Genomic DNA, 22,655 nt, shown 5'->3' on the forward strand with positions numbered 1-22,655 from the left:
GATTCGTACATTTTGCTTTTTAGGGGCAAATGTCCTAAATCTGTCACACCACTCCTAGTCCATGCAGTATCACCACCGAAGAGGAGGCAAGGAAAACAAAATACAGATTTTTTTTTGTTCACATCCACGTAACCACAAATGCTTAGCGTAAATTTCATTGTTATACTTCCTTACATAGCTTATATGCACTACTTCGGCTGGATGAAGCTTAAGTAAGATTTAAGTCGGGTAACGGACGACCCTTTCATTTCACTTCATTACATCAATATTCTCCGCAAGGGAAAAATAAAATTAATATTCTGTAATTCACACACACTCATGCTTGCACATTTGCACAGGTTAAGTTACGGTATTAAGACGTCACACCAAAGCAACACTCAGATATACTGATGGTCAACAATTTTCTAAAACTGGAAAAGAAGTCTCTTTCGTATTTTACGTCCTATATCAAAAGGATTCTACTCGTGCAATCATTCTGAGTTAAGGCAAATATTAGGTTCTGCTGGAGGCTGGATATATATGTAATAATAAGGCAAAAGAGAATATTAATTTCGTTATATTAACTCGATAAGATTCTACAACAATAAGTATGTGCGAAGAAAATAAAAATGTTGTCATTAAGTTTCAAGGGAATAGAGAATCCATTTGACATAGCATTACAATAGCGGTGTGGGAGGGGAGGAAAGATCCCTTGTTGCCTGGCTCTGCAACCACTGCAGCGAAATATGGGTTTTAAAAAGCGGCAGTTTTCCTCTGCTTCCCTTCACCTCTCTATCCCCTGACCAAGCAAGACACACTCTCTACGAGCTGACCACCCTGCAGATCCCAGGACGACTTTGAATGCAGTGTCAATTCCAATACAGTCGACGCGCAAAAAGATTATGCACAAGATAATAGTACATATTCCCGGTCAGATGAAATATAAAGCAATTTACCAATAAAAGCTGTAACAATTCTTCTAAAAATTAAAATAAATATTATTTTTATTTTCCTGTCAAAGCAGGGAGTGCTGCAGCTCCGCAGCTCTTATGGACGAGCCGCCCCTGGCAGGGCATGTAGCACATATGGGTGAATCCAGAAATGCATATAGTGTGTTAGTTGGAAGGCCAGAGAGAAAAAGATGGCGGGTTTATGTGAGGGCGGCAATGAACCTGTCGGTTCCTTAAAAGCCATTTGTAAGTAAGTTGTAACTGTAGTATTCTCAGAAACATCACAGAAAATACAGGACACTCAGCACTGATTTTAAAAATTGAGTTTTGGTGTATGTTTTTCATCATGCTTATCAATTTTGTCTTTAAACAGATTAAAATAATACAATTAAATCAAATTCTCAGTGAAAACTAAACGCCTGATATGGTATGGGCATCTCCAGAGAATGTCAGCCGACCGCTGGCCTAATAAGGTCTTCAACTGGACTCCCCCGGAAAAAAAGAGAAGAGGAAGGCCAATGAAAAAATGGAGCAAGGAGGTTCAGGAGGATATGGTCTGCAGGGGTCTACAAATGGGCGATTGGCATAACCGGAGTACCTGGAAGTTGAGAAGCGGGAGACGGCGACAGCCGTAAAATTACTCGCAATACATACATACAATCAAATTCAATATTGTTATTGAAAATAAAGTACTTAATTGAACAAACTGAATTGAAAAAATGCTTCTTACAAAATAGAATGCACTATTATGAATCAGAGTCACACATACAATTTTTCTGAAGAATGGTTTTCTTGTGACAATTGTTTGTTCTAAAGTATTAAGTTATGAAATGCAACACAATCCTCACTGAAAAATGATTTCACTGTCTTTATTTGTAACTTGTTTTATTATCAGTCCAAGTAAGGTAATGCGGGAGAACAATCTTTCAATACTTGTATTGTATCAGGGATACCAGTACACATAATTAACTCTGAGAATCACTTTTTTTAATTTTGGAACTTTTCATCAACACTTTTGAACAGATTCACCCAGATCTCATCTAAATGTTTTGATTTAAGAATTTCCTTCAATTCACTATCTTCTTTGGATCCAGAACATGTTTCACAATCATGATCTCACTGAACAAGTGAGATTCAACAATGTTTAATCTGGTAGCAGTTAGCTTTAGAGTATGAACTGTTTTAAGTACAATGTATACATACAGCTATGGTTCTGCTATGGCAATCATTGCCGAGCGAACAACGCTGCTTGATTAGCTCTACATATAAATAAATGGAGCTGGCACTGATTGCCCCCCCCCCCCCAACCTCCACCCTTAAATCGAACACTGGTTATTAGGATTGTATTATGGTTGTTGTGCTCCCCTGAACTGACTACCTGCCATTTTTATTGTCGGCAAACGTAACAGGCAAGGTTTACAAAGGGAATGCCCATATAGCGGAGAAACTAGAAGATAATAATTTGGAGCAGACTAGCATTAATTTCAAACAGTGAACTTCATGATGTGAATAATATTTTATGCTCGACCATCCCGAAATGCAGTAAATTATACACCTGGTAGCAGCCCTTTAATTGACCTCATTAAAGTACACTTATTCATTAAAGTTCAGGCGTTCCACCAATCAGAAAACACCATTGTAGCAATATGAAAGCGCAAGTATCGATTATTCTCGGATATGCAATCGAAAGACAACTAGCGAAACATCACGGAGGCTGGAAATCCAATACTGTCGCAGAAGGTTATGTTCTGTTACTATAATAATTAGCGTTAATTGTAAATAATATTGAAATAAATTCAATTTGTCATCTCGTTTTTCAATGTCTAAATCAATTTCAAGGTTATATCAAGATTAATGTTCATTTTACTCTCTAGATTATATCAAGGTCAATGACATTTGTTCCTCGGAAAAAATCAATACTTTCGCGTCTGCGCACATCTCACAATTTACGAGATATTGCACAAGGTCAGTTCCACTCCTCAGTCAGGTATGAATAACATGAATACATATGAATAATTTCAAGTTAGAAATATGGTCGAGCATAAAAAGTCATATGAAACTTGCCTGAAAATTATTAAACTCGCTTGCGCTCGTTTCATAAACATACTCGCGTCTTAATTACTACCATTATAGGCTCGTTGCATAATGTACTATTACGAAATTGCCAAGAATGTGTCAGTGGCGTAGCATGAAATTTTGAGCAGGGGAAGCTAACTCAAGTTGTCTTTCATGTATGAGGAAACGTATTACAGAAACGTAGTCTTAAAATAAATAGTTGTCAATGTCAAGTCAGCAGTCTGAAGATTGGTTGGAACCTCATAAGTAACATCAATAAGGCATGACCTCGAATGGTAGTAAAATATGATTTGATTTGTAGATATCTCTATCAAATAGACACACACACACACACACACACACACACACACACATATATATATATATATATATATATATATATATATAATTTAACATTAGCTCACCCCTGTCATATGTAAAGAAATCACAATATTAACAGTCAATAGATACAGTGTTAGTACTGTACTCCAACCAGAACGAAGTCTCAGGGGAATGAGACACAGCGGGGTTATGCTATGAATGAGTGTTGATGTCATAAAATGTCACACGTGGGTACACGCATCTCCATTGGCTAACTCTCAAAGCACAAACGATAATGCTGATACACACATATTTATACAACCCTAGTTACAAAATTAGATCACGGTTAATTTCCTTGTCTTTTAATCCCTCCATACAGGAAATAACATATGCAGGAGAGCACATGGTTTTTTAAACTGACGTTATAACGGTTATATAATCTATCTACTTCGCTCCAATAGATGACGCAATAGTAAGGACATTCCTTTCACGGTTAATCTCCCAGTTGGAGAACAGTATAATTATGTCAATCAACGTTAAAATCTTTATCAGAAGATTATATTTGACTACAAAAATTAGTATCAGGAACTGTTATTTCAGTCATTATTTATACATTATATGAGTCACAGTGCATATTAACATTTAAACTGAACACAACTCACGAAAGCGATAACTCGGCAACTAAGTTCTTTCCAATGCCAAAGCTAGCTTCTTACGAGCCTTGCGACCAGGGTAGTTTAGTTGGAAAGGGATGGAAAATCTGCGGGGTGGGTTACACAGAAGAATGTGTGAAAGAAAAGAGTCTGTAGCGCAGTGGAGGGGATTGGAAGCTGGTGTGTGCAGGGGTCATGTTTACTGCTGCATCACAAATCATCCTGAGCTGCTGCATCACAACATTTAACGCGTAAATATAAATTGTATTCAAATTAATAAATAATTTTGTTCATAAACTGCAGTTTATTATGGAGTTATTAACTGGGGAAGCTGAGCTTTTTAGCTTACATTGACACTATGCCACTGGAATGTGTATGTATAAATGGAATTCCCAGTAATATTTATCTATAAGTGTTGATGTTGCTTTGTTTGCCGGGCCCAAGCAGGCAGTTCTCTTGGGATCGTGGCTAGATCTATCTGCTGCACAAGAGCTGTTGGCAGTGGGACATCAAGGAAATAATTGCATTGTATATTCTTAAATTAATTACATCGGTACTAAAAGCTTAGAAAACATTATTACAGAAAGCTCGTTTTATAAAAAAAAATTCGCTTTATAGGGAACAAAAAGGGCTGAATAATAAAGAAATACAAAGGACTACGAGAGGTCAGATAGGTTAAGATGAGGACAAAATTAAAGGAACTGTTGGAAGCAGGGGCGAATGCTAGTCACCAAAATTAGGCTTGCTCTTTTATTCATAGGGGAAGATGGGAGGATATAATAATTCATAATTAATAAAAATAATGAGACCCACATAAATAATTTATTTTATAATTATGAAATCATTATGATTCATGGATCATATTCGCTTATCAGATGTAGAAGTTCGATATAACAACAAACATGGCCAACAAAACAGTTTTTAGTTTTTTTCGACCCTGCCAATTAATGCATATTGTTGTATTGAGCTGCATTGAATGAGCGCACATATTCTCTATGTCTGTCTTCTCTTGAATAGTCTTTCGGGAAAATGGATTTAATAATAAGATTTCAATAACACACAATTCCGAACTCATTGCAATACTTCAAATTAATGTTTAAGAATTAATAATACATGCAGCAACTAACACATGCATTCCGCTCATACAATTACATTGCACTCGCAAATCACAGCACATTCCCGCTGCCAATACTGCTCTGTGTAACGTTAAATAGTCGTTGGTGTAGCTCTCGGACCAGAGCTTCAAACAACACACAATAGAAGCATGTGCGCCTAGGACGGGCCAAGGAGGAAGGCACTTGTGCACGCATCATATTCTCGCTGTTTCTACGTCTTTTCTGTAGCTCCGAGAAACGAGCAAGCATTGCGATACTTGCGGTATGCAACCTGCGGATGGTATTATGCCTATACAATATTCCAAAAATCAAAATAAATTTTAATGTACGTAATCCCATTTTGAGAAATACACATTCTACGAAAATACTGGGCTTGCGCAGCAAGCATAGCATGCCCTGAGAAATCGCCCCTGGTTGGAAGAGTAGTGAGATTCAAGTGTTCAAACATGTGACAAAAACACAACAACAATAACACTTCCTTGTGCAATCTATTTACTGCACAAGAGCTGTTGGCAGTAGAACATAAAGGAAATAATAGCACTTTATATTCTCAAATGAATTATGTCGATACTAAAAGTTTAGAGATCACTGTCACAGGAAGGTGGTTTTATAAAAAATTTCGCTTTAGAGGGAACAAATAGGGCTGAATAATAAAAAAATACAAAGGACTATGAGAGGTCAGATAGGTTAAGATAAGGACAAAAGTAAAGGCTGAATAATAAAGAAATACAAAGGATTACGAGGTCAGATAGGTTAAGACGAGGACAAAAGTAAAGGAACTGCTGAAGAGCAGTGAGATTCAAGTGTTCAAACATGCGACAAAAACACAACAACAATAACAACATTTCCTTGTGCAATCTATCTGCTGGATAAGAACTGTTGGCAGTAGAACATGAAGGAAATAATAGCACTCTATATTCTTAAATTATTTATGTCGATACTAAAAGTTTAGAGATCACTGTCACAGAAAGGTGGTTTTATAAAAAATTTCGCTTTATAGGGAACAAAAAGGGCTAAATAATAAAGAAATACAAAGGATTACAAGAGGTCAGATAGGTTAAGACGAGGACAAAAGTAAAGGAACTGTTGAAAGAGCAGCGAGATTCAAGTGTTCAAACATGCGACAAACAATAACAACATTTCCTTGTGCAATCTATCTGCTGCACAAGAACTGTTGGCAGTAGAACATCAAGGAAATAATAGCACTCTATATTCTTAAATTAATTATGTAGATACTCAAAGTTTAGAGAACACTTACAGGAGGCTGGTTTTATAAAAAATTTCGCTTTATAGGTAACAAAAAAGGCTGAATAATAAAGAAATACAAAGGATTACGAGAGGTCAGATACGTTAAGATGAGGAAAAAAGTACTGTATAGGAACTGTTGGAAGAGTAATGGAATTCAAAGGTAATTTGAAAGTGAAATACTAACGGTGAATATGTACTTAAATTTATTCAATTCACCACTTTCAACCCAAATTACACGGGTCAGTTTTTTCAATCATTATTATATTTACATTAGGGCACACCTTTACAATGATTGTACAAAGGAAGATATCAATTCTCCTTAACAAAAATTCAAACACAATTTTATGACTGGCAAAAAAAAAAAAAAAAAGTGTTGGACAAAATAAAAAATTAAAGGATATGTTTTAAAGCAACAATAAGCATACACTCCGTGTGGGATTTGACTGCCATGCAAATTAAAACCGTTTCATCTCCAAATAAAAATGCCACTATGTCATTCTACATCTCTGTAGTATTTTATATATTTACAATAATGTATTCACTTAGTTTTCTTTTCCAACTCACTTCTAATTTCTTATATTATCCCTCCTTCCTGGGTCTGTCTTGAATGGTCCCGATCCCAAACATGGTCATGGGAAATCAACAAAAGGACACACAACACAACTATGTTAAAATTATGTTCAATTATGGCTAGAAAAAAAATAATAAAGTCCTTCCAGAAGCAATTATAAGCTAGTTTAATCTGAGCAAATGGAAGCATAGAACTTTTTTTTTAATGTCCTGAACAAAGTTTGGCAATTGTGGACTTCCAATCCAATATTTCCAAATCTTTGCATTAGGAATAATGAACCCTGTTCTAATTGCAATGAGAGTAATTAACTGCTAATCAGTATATCACTACGCCCATTTCATCTTAGAAGGGTTAAACTATCAGACAATTAAAGCACTGCCTGTACATAAAATAGATAATACCACATATAGTGCTGCTGTTTTTCCAGCACGTACAGGTTTAAGATCATTTTAGAAAAAAAAAAAACCCAGAGTTCTTTATTTGTGATCCCTTAGCAATGGACATAAATAAAGAAAATGTTCAAACATGCGACAAAAACACAACAACAATAACAACACTTCCTTGTGCAATGAACTGACTGATGACCAAGAAATAAATTGTAATAACTAACAACGTGATATGAGGAAAAGCTTTACTGAACAAGACGTTCCCATCATTACTAACCTGGTGCAACACATGGAAGTATAAACATTTTTTACTCTCAAATTGTAAGCTAAATGGTATAGCTTAAATAGTATTACTATACCCAGACTAGATTATATTCTAACTAAACTCTGACATTCACCTGCACAGGCTACTGTCTCAATTTTTAAATCTATCGTGGGGTATTTGCACGAGTGAATGGCTGCAACTCATTTCTTAAAAGACGAATTAGTAGGGAAAAATAGTAAAAAGGTTCAATATAAATTACATCCTACTTTTAAATGTAGGTAGGTAGCTAATGCTCTTGATTCAACAATCGAGTTTTTTCTCTCTTGTTTCCTAGTATTTAGATGTAAGACTTGTATTTTTATGAAGTGCTTCACAGTGTGTTAAATGATTCATATTCATTTCTTCTTCTAGAGAACACTATACACAATTTGGAGTAAACAGGATACCAATCCTATGTAAATATTTATGTTTCATGATCTGTAAGGAGTCTGAACATGACCACAGCAGGTTTACATGGTAGGTCAGGAATGAAATCAAATCTTTCTAATAAACTTTTCGAATGAAAATTTTCTGTAGTATTAAATATTTGGACATTATAATTATTTTTAATTTTATTTCTAATAACTTTTTTTAATCGAATAATATGAAAAATTATAATTTTGTTTTTGTGCAATTTCAGTGCCTTTCTTTGCTAGAATGTCGGTTCTCTCATTATTGTTTATACCACAATGAGCGGGAATCCAATGAAGAACTTTTTTTATTTAAACTTTGAATTTGTTTAATCACTGAATAGATTTCTTTTATTCTTTCCATTTTTGATTGATTTGTTGATACTGCTGATTGTATTGTGACTCTAGAGTCACTTAATATGACTATATTCTTGCAATGATGAATCCAAAGAAATAGATTTTGAAGGGATGTATAAATAGCTTCAACTACTCTATCAAAATTTGTGGTATTTTTATAGAAAGAAAAGAATTCATAAGTATTGCCTGCTACAGGTCCTTCCTCAGGATCCATGATAGAGTCATCTGTGTATACATATGTTCAATTACTTAATGGATATCTTCATTTTTCTATATACACTTTTAACACTTATATATCACTGATTAAATTTTCAACTTTTATATCGTGTTAATATTTAGGATTTACCTTGCTTGACTAGTTTTGAAGTCTTGCGTGTCATTGTCCAAAGCCTAGTTGACACAGGACAAATATAAGATAATTGGATTCATTTAGTTGCTATCAAAGAAAGTTTAGTTTCGTGGTAGCTCTGACAGTCAAGACGAGCAAGAATTTTTGTGGCAATCATGTGAGTCGAAAGAAATATTTCTCGGTTTACTAAAGAATAGTGAGTGTTTGTTTCAATGACGTAGCATGGCTTCCAAAGCAGGGGAAGCGATATAGATTAAGTTAGTAATAATTATTCTTAAAATTCAATAATATAATTTTATTTAAATAATAAAGAATCATAGATGTTTTACTAAGCAGAAGTAATGCTTTGCGGGCACAAAGGTAAAAAAAAAAATGTATTTTGAGGGTACTCTAGCAAAAAAGATTGAATGCCACTGATCTACAGCATCAAAAAAGAGAATACAGGTGGAATCAGTTTGCCCAATGTTTGCAGTGCTCTACTGCGGTGACAACCCAAGAGAAATGGCTGATTGCTATACAAGCAGATAGGTAAAAATAATCTGAATAGGCTTTGGACAATGGAGCACAAGACTTCGAAACTAGTCAAGCAAGATAAATCCTAAACATGGTAAAGAAGCTGGAAATTTAATTAGTTAATGGATACATTGTATGTAGAGTTTCCAATGTTAGAATTTTTGCTTCTCAAGGAGAAATATCTTTCTTGTTAAAAATTTTGTCTAAGTATAGGTTGTTGCTTTCATGTGCCATATTCTATTGTGTTCAATTGTATGTTTATTTTAAAACACTGAGATTTTTACTGTTTTGGTTGCCACTATTTAAGCAGAATCCCTAATAAAAGAAAACGAACTTAAGTTAGTTTTATTATGGATGTTATTACTGTACTATTTCTTCGTTGTTAATTCAGAAATATACATTTTTTTCGGGGTGGGGGGGGGGAGATATCGCGGTGAAACAGTATTACAGTTTATTTATTTATTTTGCTTCGCCGTGTTTTTAGATGTAAAAATTCTTACCACTTTAGGCATAATGAGATATAGGTCAATTTCTCAAAGATTATTTTGTTTAAAATTATCCAAATTTGTAATTAATACATTTGTAAAGAATACATTTTTTAATATAAGCTTATTACAGATCTAAATTTTCTTTATTTTTTCTATTAAGCCTAAGTTAGATTGGCCACTACAATGATACTGTACTACCAACAAAAATTGTGAAAAAAGCAAACTTAAATGAAACAATTAAGTCATAAGAAGAAGTAACAGAACGTAAGATATTAGATTACATGTCTAAGACCATTATGCATGTGAATTAAACGATGTTGTTTTAAATATGGTTTAAAACTTCCATGGTATCATTACTATTAACAAGAAATCGCAATGACTCCTGCACAGAGCTCAAACTGTGATGGTTAAGAATGAAGGATCAACTTTATCATAACGCTTGTTAATGGCGCAGTCCATTATATACATTAATATCTTGGCTACTCAAAATTTTGTTCACAATTACGAAAATTTCTGTGAAATTATGTAATTAAACACTTTCACTAATGCTTTATACACATTACAGACTCAAATTTACAGTTATATACGAAAATCTCAGAAATTCGACATACCGTAGGCTATATTAATTAATAATACTACAAATTGCACCTGATAACTCTGGACTAATCAAAATTTGAACCTAGAATTTCTACCAACAAGAAAATTCTGTCAGAACAAAACAATCACTATAGAACAAAATTATCACAAGAATATCTTAATATATTTATTTGAAATTTTAACTAAAAACAATGAAAAAAAAATCTACATAGGATCTCAGTTATAAGATGAACTGTGCAAATGATTGAACAATTTCACTTTTTCTTAATTGAGTGTTATTCTTAAAGACAATGCATCAATACAATACAATATGTAAATAAACTAAATGTTTGATCCTGCAAACTGTCAGTTTAAGTTCTGCGAATAATAAAAACATGTGGACAGAAACAGACTCTCACACATGTCTTTCTCCTTTCAACAGCAAGGCCACTGTCTTGTTTAACGTAACTGAAAATAGCTAAGGTATTCCAAAAATGATGACAAAAATTCTGGGATAGAGAGAAGAGAAGAAATAATGGAAACAATATGATTTCTTTCAAATTCTCAAGGAATTAAAGCGTCAAACAGTTTCAAACAAAAATTATGTATTTTTATAGTTGGTAAAGTGACGTACGTCATTCTTTAAAAAACTGAAGTAATGTAAAATTACTTTGAACATGATAAATGAAGTTTTGTTCATTTTTCTGAATCAGTTAACACGAAGACACGAAAAGTGAAAATGAGCACTACATAGTATAGAATTTTTAGATGCTTTAATTTATACGTTAGTATCAATGGAACGAAAGAACACTTATGATGCATAAACTATCTGAACACGTCATATGACGGAATGTGCAAGTATTTTCACGTAGAGGTTGACATACATTTTTGTCTGTTCTTTAAACTGAAATATTCCAATAAAATTTATCAAAATAGTGCTTGTGTGATAAGATTTATATATTTTTTCTCTTACATGCAGGAATAAATGAAGCATATGTGTAGAAAATTCTTCTTTCCGAAATACAGATTTTACTAATTAGTATTTTCAAATTAATTTGTATGATTTTTAAGTTTATTCCACAAAATATTATTTTATTCTGTTTTAAATTAATTTCACAAAATATTATTTTATTCTCTATCTTCATACAGTTCTACAGAAACATATCTTAAAGACTAAGAATAAAGCCTCAATATGAAATCAGCCAACATTAAGCGAGAAGAAAAGGAATTATGCTTGTATAAAAAATGCAAATTCAATATGAGGCCCCTCAACTACTAAACACAACAGAATTAACTTCTTCAAATATGCGTGTATTTCAGATGTTTTATACATCACTCTCTATATATCACATGATACTGTATTAAAAAAAATTAAATGGATGATTTATTAATATAATGTATGCGAGGTAACATACAAAAATAACATGATGGTTTTTTATACCCTTACTTAAGTTAGTCACAATTTGTAATTATTTAAATATGTGGGCGGACAGCATGTGTTAAAGAGTCTGTGCTGGCATTTTTTTATAATAGAAATGAAGCAGTGTCAATGGGAAGTCTCTAAACTATGAACTGCCTTTTGCTGATAACAGGTGGTTCCTGTAGTTCTTCTTGGAATGTATAATGGTTATCAACAAGTTATGGCATCTCTTCAGTATATAGCTTTGACTGTTACATACATCACGTTTACTAGAATTATAACAAGTAGAAATAAAATTTATTTAATACAAAAACATTAAATGCTAATATTTCGCATTAAAAAAAAATGTAATTTAAAATACACAATACATATTATTTCAAAGAACTCTAAAGTGTTCCCAATTCTTGCAACACTAATGAAAATATATTCTTTTGAATATGAAGATCGACTAGAAATAGGTCATCAGACAGTCCAATATTGCACTTACAAAAAGAATGAAGCAGGTCCTCTAGGAAGCTCATTTTTTCATACATGGAATGTCACTAAAACAAACAAATCAGAAAAAAATAATGGAGTACCACGCCACATGGCAACATCCAGGACAATGATATCTTTTAATATTTAACTTCCAATTTTTCTTCGCAGGATTGCTATACTGTTAATAACTAATATATCATCTAGTTCCTGGTAGAATAAGCACCATTATTAAAAGTAACTGTGGGAAAATCTACCATTACATTTTTGTGTGTTAAAGACCACTATCTTCACTGAAAGAACTTGAGTGTGTGTGTGTGTTTATATATATTTTGTACAACTGCCAGAAATTTACAGAACACAACAATTATGATATATATATATATTTATATTTATATATATGCAAACTCCACACTGCCACACATCCCTAGGTTAAATTGCATGCAAAAACGCTGTTCATCTCTTTTTAAAAACCACACAAATTTAACGTATTTTTTTTTATGGAGATACCATTATCCCATTACTCACTAACCATTTACTCAGAATTTTGCATAACAAAGGCAAGTCTTTACAAAATGGTCAACATCTGAATAGAGAAATCAGAGCTTTCCAAAAAAGTTACAGCTTATATACCGTAGATTTAAAAAAAAAATCTAGTTTTAAACCCCTTAGCTCTATGGTTGGACCAAAAAAAAAAATGAAGCTATTGGTTCGCTCATGAATTGTATAAAAAAATGACTATAAATTGAGCACGTGAGTCTTGAAAATTTGTACAAACACACAACATTTTACAAGTGTTGCAGGGGCCAACACTAATCCCACAGTTCAGCTGATGTCAATGCACACAAAACACGCAAGCATACACACACCCAGTCACACGCACACATACACACACACCCGTTCCCCCCAGAGAATTTCACTCACTATCAGCTAGTGTAATGGCCTCGCCAAACTGGAAGCATTACTGAGATATGAATGTGTTAAGTACTAGGGAATAATAATAGTAAACATTCATAGTATTTTTTTTTCATTAACAGACTTCAGCAAATGTCAAGGAACAACTCGTAAAGTAGGCATCGAAGCTAGCAAGCTTCTATCCTAAGGAAGCATAGGAATTACCAGATTCATTAACAGTGAATGAAAAACTTGTTTCTCGTAGTTTTAGTTGGAAAAGTAAAAATCTTACCTACTTCCTATAGTTAAGTACGCAGGCAGGCAAGCAGCCAGTTATGTTCGATGTAGCAGTATGTTAACTATACAGATATAGTAACATTCTCGGCAGTCAATTGTGGTGGGATGTTTAATTTTTTGTTTTTAAACTGAATGTGTTTAGAAATCTCTTTTGCGTCCCGGTACAACTTACGATCTAGTTCCGCAAACGTTACGAAGCAGTTTGCGTGCAGTGGTCCTTTATTTCTGTATTAATTATTTTGTCTTTATGGTCCATTTCACATGTGTTGGTATATTAAAATTAGTGACTGGGGTTTATTTTCGGAAGTGTTAGGGGCAGTCAAAGTGTATCCACCTTACCCCCAGACACTTTAAGGCACTGTTCAATTCATGAAGAATACGTAATCATTATTGGACATCATGAATCATTTCATTTTATATCACATCAAGATGACAGCAGTACTCACGAAAGCAATGTTCTCTGGCCATCACCTATATGAATGTGATCGTGGAATATACCTCAGTTTTAATAAATAAGGTAAGTGAAAGTGATCCTGCACCTTATAAATTACGGGCAACTTAACAACACTTTGGTTTGTTCTTAGTATTCTTGCACCACAAATTCACTCTGTAACCAGTACTGGTAAGACTTACACATTAGAGTCAGTCTGATAGGGTCTTCCGTTCAAAACTTATACATTTTACACTGTATGGTCACTGTAGTTAACTTTTCCCCACTTCCTGAAACTTATGGTTAGCATTTAGAAAAATATTAGTGGATTATGTGTCTTAGTAACAGAAGCCTCTTTGCACTAGATATGTGAAAGCCACATTTCTTCTGGTCAGGAATTTATTAGGCAAGTTTCTGGAAGTGGACAGAGTTTTCTGCAGTCTATCACTGTAGTTAGGCAAACGATGACTATAACCAAGAAGGTTCCGTAGTCCACACTGAGGTTTGCTAAGTTGCGAAGTCCACCTTATCACCCCAGCCTAATGCCGCGTTGAGGTCTCCGGCCATCTTGAATTCCGATTCTTCGATGTTAAAGAGATCAAAAGGGTCTTGGCTGTTCGAAAGCAGAGGGTCGTACGATTCCAACTCCACGTGGTGATGACCATTATGAAGATTACTATGGTTGAAGTGAAACACGTTTTCTTGACTGGAAGAGGAAGAGAGGAACGAGGAGTGATGTGGTGGGGTCATCACAGAAGAGCCACCCTCGACATCGCCTCCGCTACCCCCTGCAGAAGATTCTGGAGGAGGCATCAGGGACTCCAACCAGTCAGCATCGTCCATGTCCATGGGCATCTCGCCGATGTCCATGAGTTCACACGCCTGCTGATCTCCCAGCTTCGAGGCGCCTGCTTCACTCACATCCCCTCCCGCCCCACCTATCTCCATGTCTGCCACAGTATCTAAAAGGTCAGATGGCTCCATTTTCACTACAGGCACTCCCAGGTCACCACAATCGAGCTGACCGAAATCCATAGGGTCCAGCGTCTCCAAGTCCAGGCCTAGTTCCTTGAGATCGATGCCGGGTGGGGCCCCTTGCAGGTCAGCACCTCCTACCAGCGGATGGCTCTGTGACTCTTGCTGATGACTGTCCCCAGAAGCATCAGACATGCCAGCATTTCCGTCCACATTATCCAGGATGAAGTCCAGAGAATCTGTTCCAGAGAACTGCATATGGAAGGGGTTGGTATTTGTGTGACTTGTAAGGGATATTGCAGTAGGCAAGGTTATGGCGAAGGTAGTGTGAGGAAGAGGGGGAGGTGGCGGTGGTGGTGGTGCAGGTGGAGAGCTGGCTGGCACTGGGTTGTCTGCGGTCTCTGCAGGACTGCTGAATACAAGACCCTGTGGCATTGACCGTCCAGGTGTGGTTGGGGTCGCAGGGTCCTGAGCAGCACTAGGTGGCAGCTCACCATTTTTGATTAGGATCTCCAGTACATCATCCACAATCTGACTCTTCACACTTTTCGGACGAGAACTGTTACTTTTACTGGCTGTACAGCTTGCGTTTGTTTCCTAAAACATAAGGTGGTAAATTAATTCACCGAGGCTACAAACAGAAAAGCAATACCAATGCTGTCATTTAAATTTTATACATCAGGTTTGACAAGAAAAATGTGAATAATTTCAAGAGAAAAATTGTTCCGGGGCTGGGTATCGATCCCGGGACCTCTGGTTGAACGTACCAGCGCTCTGCCAACTGAGCTACCCGGGAACTCCACCCGACACCATCTCAACTTTTCCTTTTATATCCACACAACTCGCGTGGGCCGACGAAACGCCAGAGACCCACATCGAGTGCACACAATCTCTGTGTGACTTGGAATTGTGGTTTTCTGTTAACGTACACAGTGACGTATATATTATGCAAATCTAGTCTTTCAGGTAAAGCTTCCTGTAAAGCAGATTTGAATAATTTCAAGGGAAAAATTGTTCCGGGGCCGGGTATTGATCCTGGGACCTCTGGTTGAACGTACCAGCGCTCTCCCAACTGAGCTACCCGGGCAGCTCAGTTGACAGAGCGCTGGTACGTTCAACCAGAGGTCCCGGGATCGATACCAGGCCCCGGAACAACCTTTGAAATTATTCAAATCTGCTTTACAGGAAGCTTTACCTGAAAGACTAGATTTGCGAAGAAAAATGTGATAAGTGTAACAATACATAAAATGATATAAAACAATTCACAGAATAATTACAAAATATAATAATAAATAAGTAAATAAATAACTAGATAGATAATAGATACTTAAATAAATACTGGACATAAATAAATAAACAAACTTCTACAAAGTTATGACTGTACAAACATTACTTTATATTTGCGAAACTTAGATACCAATATAATAGAATACAAACACAATAGAATGATGGGGGGGAAGAGAGTGAGAGAGAGGGGAGAGGGAGAGCGAGAGGGAGAGGGGAGAGGGAGAGGGGAGAGAGGGAGGGTGGGTGTGTGTGTGTGTGTGTGTGTGTGTGAGTGGGGGGGGGGGAGAAAGGGAGCCTGAGAAAGTAATTTTAAATAAATTGAACAAACGAGAAAGAATGTCAGAAATAGTCATATAACTTACTGACGACGAAAAATATCACATTACGACTCTATTAATAGCATACTTTTACAATATAAAGAAAAAGAATAAGACCAGAGCAGACACAGGAAAAGATGAAAAGATTCTGAAGCTGAAACAGGTAAAATTTCTGTTATGAAGTATAGAAGATGAGAAGGAAGAGGAGTTATGTTGCAGAATAATTATTTATGCAACAAGTGGGTAATTTTGGTGATTATGGCATGAGTGAATGTTTGTCGCATGAACGATACTATCGAACTTAAAAAAATAAATAAATAAAAAGCAACAAATACACTTTCAATGGATACCGTCACATACAGGTGTCTCAGGACATGACACCGCAGAACTTCTGGGAAAAAAGGACACTACTCTCTACAAACAAAACAGAAAACTGAGTCACCGCGTACTCTCTCACACAACAAAAGTTAAAGTTGAAGAAGAATCAAGACATTTAAATTAGTCAACAAATACAAGGGATGACTTGGGCAAACATAAATAAATCTGAAACAACAAGTGTCACAGACCTAGAAAGGAGGCTGTAGCTATATTTTGTAGCTGCTCATTTGTACAAAATTGGAGTGTATGAAATAGACGAGTGAACAAGGACCAAGAATGGACTATAAACACATACAAGGTTGTCTCAAATTAAACAAGGAGTTCCAAAAATCAAAAAATCTAAGTGGTCTCTAGTGGGAAGCAAGAAAAATAATGGCTTAAATGCTCCCAAATTCAGCACTGCAATACTCAGTGTAATAGATAAATACAAACAGTGAAGAATTGAGTTCTGACATTCACAGCTATTTATTTTTTACAATATAAGAATACAGCTAATTCAAAGAATAATTTGATTGACAAAGCACGTCTCCATTTTGCGTTACACCAATCTGCTTACTGGAAAATTCAACACTGTTATTTTTAATGTTAATTTCCCATGCACAATTTGAACTGAGACTGCAGACAACTGTTAACATCGCTGGAAAGTGTTCTACATCCATGTACTGTATACGTACACGTGCATGCACACACACAAAAGAAAATATAAAAACAAAAATAAAACACTACATTTATGTTCTTTTTAGTAGTCACTGATGAAGTACAAACCTGCTTTACTTTAAGTTGCTTTGTGGCTTCTTCATACTGCGGGGGTGGCTTAGTGACTAGGAATTGCTGTGTGTCTCCACCAGCCTGAGGCAAGGAGCCGCTTGAACCTGCTTCTTTCGATCCATCTGCTGTATGCTGCTGCTGTTGCTGCTGGTGCTGCTGAGTGACGAAGGAACCAAAGAAGTTGGGTAATGATGTAGTCCTGTAAAAAAGATACCAGATTGATTTTCACCTTATCATCTAGTGTAACTTTTAATACATTTTCATTTTTAATTTTCATTAATTTACTTAACTATTTCCACAAACAATTGCAATTGGTTTAAGATACACACATTTTTCTATACACAGTGGAAGTGAAATAATCACGCAAATTTTTAAAGCAAATTCTTCATGTTATGTATAACAAAAAAGTGTTATGCCATATTAATGGGAAGTTCGTAGTTTTGTCAACAGTAATCTCACTAGAGGTTTTGATTTATCTAGAGAAAATCAAAACTCGAGTGGGATTTAATTGATTTTTACACGGTTAGAAGAAAGTATATAAAGATTAGAAGTAACAAAGTACTCCAATACAATAAAATATTAATTGACTTACGAAAATGTATTATTGTACCATCTCAACATTACGCTAGATGGCAGTAGTGTGTTATGATTAACTGTTTTCTTGTTATCAGTTGTGCCAATTATGGAATCTTCATTGAACTCTGTGGACGGATACTAGTCAAGAAGGCTTTTTTGATTCAGTTTCATTTTTATTAAAACATTTGCATTCCACTTCAATCATCCCGATCCCAGTAATCAACGTCACTTGATAGATGATTTTCAATAAATCTTAGTATTAAACAATCTCTGATACGTGACTATCTATAATATCATATAGCAGAAGCTATAACAAACATAACCTAAATAATATAAACAAACGTTAGAAAAGTTTTAATTAGGGATGATGAAATAAACAAGAAACGTTTTAATTAACGATGATGAAATAAAAAATAAACATGAATAATTTTAAAAGAAACAATTATTGAAAGTACAATTTTCAAATTTGAATGTTTTAGTGGTTGGTGGTTCAGTTGATGTTATATTGGACAAGTGCATAAAAGAAGTGAACTCATTGATGTACATGGTGTATTCCTCAATTTATTCAGGATTTCCGAATGGTGCTCTTCATTTATTTTGTAAATAGGGTTTCAGGGAAGATGCATAGCTATGACCAGTGATCTTTATTAATTCTTGTTCTTGAATGCCAATGCGAATCATATTTGAAAGTGCTGTGCATCGACTGGTGTGGTTTGTAATTTTCTGTTTTTTAACGTCCAGACCAGTGCAGTTTGAAATGTTGGCAAATAAAGAAACAAATGCTAGGGTAGTGATAAAAATAAACAAATGCTAGGGACGCGATAAAATTGTGCGATAAGCATCCATGATTGGTTGAAAGATGTCCTTTCGTACCGTTTTATTGGTTAAAAGTAGTGTTACATAGTAAAAGTGCAATAGTCAGAAAAAAATATTTTTTGTCAAACTATTGTGAAATTGATCGTGATTTTTGTTCATGTCAATTGAAAATTTAATAATGAATTATTTATTCCTTTGGAATATTTCAGTAGAATGGACGATTTTCGTGAAAATACTATTTGTTATGAAATCCACTACCAACTGTGGTGGACTAAAAACTTATCAAGACTCCCTGATATATCACTAGGGTTAGAGACATTGGCTCCAATCAATGAAGAAGGTATTGTATTAATTTAGGCGTTCTCTGGAGCAAGAAAATCTTGAATTTGAGATATAGAGCATCAAACATTTTAGATCAGGTAAAACAGCATCTTGCAGAAGAACATTCAAATGCTTTTAGAGTGTGCTGTGGTTGTTGGAAATAAATAATATTTTGTCAGGAGGGAGTTGTGTTATTAAAAGATTCAATATGTATTGGAAACGGAAAAACGACCTAACTAATTTTAAGTTCTTATTCCAGGGAACGCCTCAATTATTACTTTACTGGCTAACCTCAACATGATTGCTGTTGCTTTTCTAACTTAATTTAAATAAAGAAAAACTAGTTAGTTTTCATACACACCTCTGGTGACCAGACACGCCATTTAAAACAGATGCTTTCTGTTTCTGCAGATTTAGTTGATTGAGAACAATGGCTGCTTGCTGCTGACCCAGTACAATACTCTTCGTATTGTTCCGTTTATTATTATTGTTGTTATTATTGTTATTGTTATTTTTGTTATTAACTGCGGACTGCTGCTGTTGCTGAAGCAAATTTGCTAATTGTTGCTGCTGGCTCTGGCTCTGAAGGAATGCTGCTAGACTTGCTTTCGCATTCAAACCCTACAAAAAATTAACAAAACTGTCAAAGTTCTATATGCACATGTTCAGTAAGCCTGCAACAAATCAAATCTCTCTATAATTTGTGTAATATGTCCCACTTTTCTCTGCTTTCAATTACTTCCACCAGGTTAATTCCCAAAATAATACTGCCAGTGTGTTGGCATGATTAGAGAATCCAACTGCAAACTCATTAACCCTTTGCAGCATAGTGGTTGTCCAGAAGAACCACCGTTTTCTTTCTTTCTCAATTTTATGGCACAGATATTCCACCAAGGAACCACTTCCTGAGTATACATAGAGGTGCCATCTATGTTTTGAAATTGTGTGCAGAGTTAAAATGTTGAAAAAATTGATCGAAGCTTTGTTATGATACATAAAATGAAAAACATAAAAAATTATACATCTTGATTACACAACTTTTAACACTGTATCACTTCGAAATATGTATGATAAGACTTTCTTGTGTTAAATTTTAACGTACCTTGTTTACATGTTTCGACCTTTTTATGGGTCATCTTCAGAACTGGTCGTTGTTGGTCTTGGCACCTCTTGTTTCCTGTGAGGGTGCGTTCGTAGTATAGAGTCAAAGAGTGTATGTGATCTGAAATTGAATTGTATGTTGAGAATATCGTTGAGGTGTGTTTTCGTGTGTCTGTATATTTCATATTGTTCTAGTGTGTTGAGTTTCTGGCTTTTTGGTTGGATGTGCAGTATTTCCATGTCTGTGTTGATGTCTCTGTAGATGTGGTTGGCATATGATGTGTTCTGCATATGTGGAAGTGTTTTGTAATTTTGTTATGGCTGTGATGTGTTCTTTGTAACGTGTTTGAAATGATCTGCCTGTCTGTCCTATGTAGAAGTTGCTGCAGGTGTTACATTTGAGTTTGTATACGCCTGTGTGGTTGTATTTGTTTGTTTGTGTTGTTTGTGTGTTGAGATGTTTTTGTAGAATGTTATTTGTTCTGTATGCGATGTTGTAATTTAATTTCTTGAATGAGGTTGCAATTTTATGTGTATTTTTGTTTTCGTATGTTAGTGTGATGTATTTTTTGTGTTCTTGTGTTTGTGTTGTATTCTTGTTTTTTGTGGTCAAATGTAACACCTGCAACAACTTCTACATAGGACATACAGGCAGATCATTTCAAACACGTTACAAAGAACACATCACAGCCATAACAAAATTACAAAACACCTCCACATATGCAGAACACATCACAAATGCCAACCACACCTACAGAGACATCAACACAGACATTGGAAATACTGCACATCTAACCAAAAAGCCAGAAACTCAACACACTAGAACAATATGAAATATACAGACACACGAAAACACACCCCAATGATATTCTCAACACACAACTCAATTTCAAAACACATACACTCTTTGACTCTACACTACGAACGCACACTCACAGGAAACAAGAGGCGCCAAGACCAACAATGACCAGTTCTGAAGATGACCCATAAATAGGTCGAAACATGTAAACAAGGTACGTTAAAATTTAACACAAGAAAGTCTTATCATACATATTCCGAAATAAAAAATTAATTTGTGCTGCACAGGGTTAAATAATATTTTGATATAGATACAGAAATGATTCAACTTTCAATAGCAGATTCGTACTTGTCGCATGTACACCTTCGTTAATATGACTGGAATTAAACTTATAAAAAAATAAAATTAATTTACATGAGACTGCCATGGCAAGCACATCTTAGCTGAGATATGGAAATCATGGCATTATCATTGTTTTTAGCAATCATAATTTCTACAAACGATTTCTCTTGACTTCTGGTGTTCAATGCAACACAATGTTTATCATTAAGAGGGTCAAAGAGAAATCAGAAAATAAGGTCCTAAAACGAAGGATGATAGTCATAATGATCTGAATTAAAAATGACACATGACCACAGTTCATTGACTAAAAAATGTCACAGGTGCCTTAAGTCAGCGCCTCTTCTTCTGACAATAAAGTCATCAAATTTAGAACATCATTTTGTTTTATACAGAGTGTTTCAGAATTCAATCGAAGAAATTTAAGGGGTTGTAGAGGGGTCCTAAATAAATATTTTTAGATAGGGAACTAGGGATCTGCGGGTTCAAACTTTCACATAAGGGCGTGAAATATTTTTGGGGCTAGTACGTCACTCATTGAACCTGCTTGTGGCATAACGATACATTTATAAATATGTCAGCTACAATATTGCAGAGTCGTGCACATTTGTCCAAATCCACGGGCTTCCCCTCCGCTGATTGCAACGGGCTGAGCAGTGTCGCACGGAACTAGCCCGTGCCGTCACCCTGCACCACCGCACGGGTCGCGGCGGACTGCTTGTGGAGCGGTTTAGTGCGGTGGACTTGTTTGTATCAAAGCATGAGCCCAAGCTTCCGCTATCAGTTACTTATGAATTGAGTTGGTGCGGGTTTGTGCTTGTATGTATGGTTCGATCAACGATCAGCTACTGTTTCAAACATTTGATTTCTGTTTTTCAAGACGAGTTCAAATAATGGTGCATCGCAAAGAAAATACAGTCTCTGTGAGGCTGCTATTACACTATCAAAATTCTTTGACAAAGAATATTATTCTAAAATATTACATCAAAGATCTTTGATAAAAGATAGGATTTGGGGTATATTACACTACATGAAATCTTTTCAGAAGATTTTATCAAACATGACCTAAAATTAGGAACAAATCTCTCCTAACACTTGTTCCACAACAATGAACACGCCTTCTGTGGATTTGTTGATACTAATATTTACGCGTTAAGTTTACGATTTGTTTACACTGTTATTTAGGCG

At 35.2% G+C, this 22,655-nt stretch overlaps 1 protein-coding gene across 6 annotated transcripts in view; it reads right to left on the bottom strand.

Moving 5' to 3' along the window:
• Positions 1–6,507: 6,507 nt before the first annotated feature.
• The window catches only part of LOC138713276 (myocardin-related transcription factor A-like), a 646,210-nt gene continuing 630,062 nt past the window's right edge, over positions 6,508–22,655 (bottom strand). For all 6 annotated transcript variants that reach the window (XM_069845245.1, XM_069845243.1, XM_069845244.1 and 3 more), the window contains 3 exons: positions 19,590–19,849; positions 17,513–17,714; positions 6,508–15,362 (listed from right to left, as the gene is read on the bottom strand). In XM_069845245.1, the coding sequence (XP_069701346.1) occupies positions 14,298–15,362; positions 17,513–17,714; positions 19,590–19,849 (1,527 nt within the window). In that variant the 3' untranslated portion in view covers positions 6,508–14,297. The remainder of the gene's footprint in view (positions 15,363–17,512; positions 17,715–19,589; positions 19,850–22,655) is intronic.

The sequence above is a fragment of the Periplaneta americana genome, chromosome 14 (assembly GCF_040183065.1).
Source record: "Periplaneta americana isolate PAMFEO1 chromosome 14, P.americana_PAMFEO1_priV1, whole genome shotgun sequence".
NCBI classification, from domain to species: Eukaryota; Metazoa; Arthropoda; class Insecta; order Blattodea; family Blattidae; genus Periplaneta; species Periplaneta americana.